Genomic DNA, 4,971 nt, shown 5'->3' on the forward strand with positions numbered 1-4,971 from the left:
TGCTAATAGTGCTACCTGTTATTATCATATCATCCGTATAAAGATATACAATGATATAATTATATGAAGCAACTTTCACATAAATACACCTATCATATTTATTAATGAGAAAACTATTTGACATTATAACTCAGTCAAATTTTTTATTTCATTGTTTAGGTGCTTATTTAAGCCTAAAGAGACTTAATTAGTTTGCACACCTTTCTCTCCTATCCTAGAGCCATAAATCCTTTGGATTGTTCCATGTAAAATTTTCATTTAATTCACTGTTGTTTTCACATTCATTTGATGTATGTTTAAATTATATAATAATATAAGAGTAATGATTAATCAGATAGAGGTTATTCTTGTAATTAGTGAATATGTATCAAAGTAATCTATTTCCTCTATTTGTTTATATCTTTTGACTATAAATCTTGCCTTGTATTTATTAATTGAACCATCTGCTTTCATCTTTCTTTTGAAGATTAATTTGTAACCTAAAGGTTTGCACCCTAGTGGAAGATCCAATACTTTTTAGGTATGATTTTGCAAAATAGATTCAACTTCACTATCAATAGCTTCTTTCCATAAAGAATTTTTAGGAGTAGACATTACTTCCTTAAACTTTGAGATTTTTTTTCTAGCAAATATGTTAGAAATTATGATGAGAAGATGTAGAGGTCATTGCCCTCTTACTTCATTTAGGTTCATTATCATTTTCTTCATACATAGACTCTTGGTCTTGCTCATCTTTTTTTTTTTATATTTTCATAAGTTCTTTTGAAAAAAATTACTTTTGATGTAAACTTATATGAAAATACATTCTCAAAAAATAATGCATTCCTAGACTTAATAATTCTATTCTCATGTACCTCAAAATTAGTTGATATGTAAACTAGGAATTGATATGCACTATTATGAGCATAACCAATGAATATACAATCAATAGTTTAAGGTTCAATTTTTGTGATTTTAGGAACTGAAATTGTTACTTTTGCTAGACATACACCCCCACACTCCTAAGAATTTATAGCTAGGTTCTCGCCCTTTTCATAATTCATAAGGTACTTATCCAATTTCTTATGGGGTAATTGGTTGAGAGTACGATTTGCAAAAAGCGAAAAGATTCTCCCCACAGATTTTGAGATAAACTAGAATTGATTAACGTGACATTCATCAACTTTTTTAGAGTTCTATTTTTGCATTCAACAATATCATTTTGCAATGGAGCGTAAAGAGTTATTGTTTGATAAACAATTCTATTTTATGCATATTTTGTGCAAATGCTGACTTTTATTCACAACCTCTATCACTTCGTAGCATTTTAATTTTTAGCTAAGTTAGTTCCCAACTCAGTTTTAAAATATATAAGCATTTCAAATGTCTCATCTTTGCTTCTTAGAAAATACACATATTAATATTTTGTACAATCATAAATAAAAGTAATAAAATAATATTTTCCACCTCTAGTTTGTGCAATCGTCACATACATAAGTTTATATAAGTTCTACAGATTATGTACTTCGTTCAATAGAATAAAATGAAGCTTTAGCTAATTTGGCTACCACATATGCTTTACATTTATTATTCAAATCAATATGAAAATTACATCACATTACATGCATTGGGGAGTGAGTGTTTCAACTTGGTATTAGAGCTAGGTAATTTAGGAGAGTTAGTCAAATTCCATAGATATTTTAGACAACTTAGATCCTATGTTAGTCTACGAATAATATAATTATTGTGATCATATTACTTTATGTCATTATTGATTACTTTTATATGCATTAATTATTATTTATCACTTTATTCATAATAGACACCATACTTAGTTATGACATATTATCTTGATGATCATGATGTAATAAGATAATAGAAGACATGGCACCACATGTACGTATCATTATTAGTTTAGTCCCAATTCAGTAGTGTCCCTCTCACCACTTAGCCCGGAGTTAAGGGTAGAGTATATTATGTAGTATTATCATATTAGCGGTCTACACTTGAGGTCGTTAGCTGGTGGAGCATTCAAATGATTACACTATCTTATTTGGAGACTAGTCTAGGATGATAGTAGAAAGATGTTTGAGAGATAGGGTTATAGCTCTAGCAGTGCCCGATGACGCAGGGTTAGGACGTCCATTGAGTTGTGAAGTCTTTCTCGTATGCGATGATTGTACTATGTGCGATGATTCAACTATAAGTAGGTTGTGTGCTCACTAGATTGTTCATAGACTATTATTAGATTATACTTACTAGGCTATGTGCTCACCGTCTTTTTGGTGGAAACATTTTAGAGTTAAATATAGTGGATGCATATATCAAAGAGTAGCAGATTTATTTTTTTATCAGTATTGCTTGTTCTTTTCTTCCTAGTTTTTCTGTTTTAAGTTTGTACATGGATAAGTATTCCTGGAGGCTTATTGAGGCCTGTGATACTTGTAATTTTGAATTATTTGCTTGTTATTATTATGGTATTTTAGACTATCTTAGATACTTTGTGAGAATATTACATTGACAGGTTACGTGAGAATCACATAAATTTTTCTACGTGATTTTTGGAGATTAGTCTCTCAAATAATGTGTGAACTCCACTTAAATTTGGGATCAAAATTAATAAAATATTCATGTTCAATATTTCCAAGAGGAATTGATCAAACTTCTTCACGTTGCAGAAGGAGAAAAAATAAGTTCCATGCCATTAAGCGGACAAAGGACACAAAACAAACAAACAATGGATGATCCAAAGCACTTCAAAAGAGCAAATCCGTTGGGACAAACACTCTTAAGAAGAAGTAACAACAACAACATTGAGTTGTCATGCATGCATGCATGATCTAGTAGTCCTCAGGCTTGTAGGCGATGAAACTGACGCACTGGACTTGGCGGTTGTTGTCGAACCCGATGATCCGGATGAACGCCTTGGGGTATTCCTTCTTGCACTCCTCCAGCTCCTTCACGACCTGCGTGGCGTCAGTAGTGCCAAACATGGGCAGCTTCCACATTGTCCAGTAGCGCCCGTCGTAGTATCCTGGAGATCGGTTGTTCTCACGGTGAACAAACCCTTCCTGCATGCACAAAATCATACGTTGGTAAATCCATCCATCTCCACTATTCATTTGATGACCGATTCCCTATAACCTAATCTGACCCATCCATCACCTCCATCGCCATTTTGCTGGATCTGCTACACATTACTTGGTCTAACTTTGTGATATATAGGAGTAAAATTAGCTAGGCATAAACAATTAAGCTGGTTCAATTCAAGTCAAATTAAGATTATTATGTACTTAGTTTGCATATATAGTCTTCAAGAATATATAGCTAAATATTACTCCCTTGTTATATATATGCATCAATATCAGCAGAAAGGTACTTTTGTCCTTTTATTTCATCAGATAATGACCTTGACAGATGTCTTTTAGAGGTATATATACACATTTAATCACAGAAAACTTACCAGTAAGAGTGTCGATATATAAATGTCGATCGTCTCTAGCTATATATATATTAAGGAGATTCTCTAGTTCAGAATACTCACGTAGCTGAACTCCAAGCAGGGAACCCAATTCGAGCGGAGAAGATATTCGATTTGCTTGATGAGAACCTCGACGGAGAGTGGTGGGAGGTAGGAGAGGGTCTCAAACTTTTTCACCCCCTCGATTGGCCACACCTACCATAGCACAATATACATCCATAATATATACATATATATACATATTCGCAGCTAGCTCATCTCATATTATGTGTACCCTTAAATAGTTTTCAGGTTACCTTCATGCACTGCACTCTTCCTCCATTGCTAGGGAGGTGGGAGAGGTCGGAGTTAGCCCGTCGGGTGGCGGGGAACGCCGAGTTGGACTTGAGTCCGGTGAACGGCGCCACCATGCTGGATTGGGCCGGGGTGGTCCGGGCAACAGTAGCAGTAGACACCATCATGGAGGAAGCCATTGATTCCTTACTCTCTCCTCCCTTTCCCTCTACTTTCCTTGAGAGTTGTGCAAGAGGCTTGAGGGTTTAGGTCTGCAACTCCAATCCTATATATAACCTTATTCCATGGCTTCCATTGCTCATGTTCAATTCTGTGGTGGTCTCCTAGAGATATGGATGGAGTAGCCATGCTTGGCTGCTGGATTTCGGGAAGGGGGAGGGGTGACATTTCACTTGGAGCACCACAGGAGAAGGGTAGCAGTGGATGACAACCTTATCATCTTCTGCACCTTCCGGGTTGCCACGTGTCATCAGGTGACTCAGCTTATCCCCATGGCCAATGGCCATGAGTGAGTGATGGACCCAAGTTTGCCGGTGGACGGACCGTTATTATGGTCGACTGGTTGTTGGTCACGAGGAGATTTAATGCTTATAAAGAAGTTTGGATCACCAAGCTAACCATGTTCCTGAATATATTTCATTTGGTTCCTAACTTGGATGGGAATTTAATAAAGGGAAATCTTTATTTACATGTTGACTCTTTTGCCCTTGAATCATGGCTTGAGAGATCAGATGAGTTATTAGACAATAAAAAAGTTATTACAAAACATCCCAAAAGTTACTAAAAAAGTTATCAGATGAGTTGGTTCCTCACCATTTCATAATAATTCCAGAACTTTCAATATTGCCCTCAATGGATGTCCTCAAATACTTATATAGCCCTCATCTTTATTCTATAGACTTGCATACTAGAAACATTCAACATATAATCTCTTCTCATTGCCCTCTTCATTGTCTTCAATTTCTAATCACGGTTGTCTATTAATTGCTCCATATATTTCACTGACAATTATTTAGAGTTTGCTCTTGAATTGGTGTAAACTCTTTCACATGAGTGGGGTCCTCTTTGTCCCTTAATGTGAAAATATTTAGTCGTTCACATTAGAGAGGCATGGCATCTAAACTGACTATTTTCATTTGAGCAGATAACTGTAACTTTAGAAGATTCATTTTTAACAAACTTGTATTGATAGCCTTTTCCAATATGAAATTCTTTAA

At 35.2% G+C, this 4,971-nt stretch overlaps 1 protein-coding gene across 1 annotated transcript; it reads right to left on the reverse strand.

Moving 5' to 3' along the window:
• Positions 1 to 2,632: 2,632 nt before the first annotated feature.
• Positions 2,633 to 4,158, reverse strand: LOC140797948 (ribulose bisphosphate carboxylase small subunit, chloroplastic-like). The gene is made up of 3 exons (XM_073151660.1): positions 3,757 to 4,158; positions 3,524 to 3,655; positions 2,633 to 3,050 (listed from the first exon to the last, which is right to left on the reverse strand). The coding sequence occupies exons 1-3, from the start codon at positions 3,931 to 3,933 to the stop codon at positions 2,820 to 2,822; spliced, it is 540 nt and encodes a 179-aa protein (XP_073007761.1). The 5' UTR covers positions 3,934 to 4,158; the 3' UTR covers positions 2,633 to 2,819.
• Between the last annotated feature and the right edge of the window lie 813 nt (positions 4,159 to 4,971).

The sequence above is a fragment of the Typha latifolia genome, chromosome 1 (genome assembly GCF_019914945.1).
Source record: "Typha latifolia isolate L0001 chromosome 1, TyphaL0001v2, whole genome shotgun sequence".
Lineage (NCBI taxonomy): Eukaryota > Viridiplantae > Streptophyta > Magnoliopsida > Poales > Typhaceae > Typha > Typha latifolia.

Excerpts from the sequence above, each read along its gene's own strand:
- LOC140797948 (XM_073151660.1), bottom strand. The coding sequence starts at position 3,933 with ATGGCTTCCTCCATGATGGTGTCTACTGCTACTGTTGCCCGGACCACC. Across the intron at positions 3,656-3,756 it reads GAAGAGTGCAGTGCATGAAG|GTGTGGCCAATCGAGGGGGT; the intron begins GTAACCTGAAAA and ends GTGCTATGGTAG. Across the intron at positions 3,051-3,523 it reads CCTGCTTGGAGTTCAGCTAC|GAAGGGTTTGTTCACCGTGA; the intron begins GTGAGTATTCTG and ends TTGTGCATGCAG.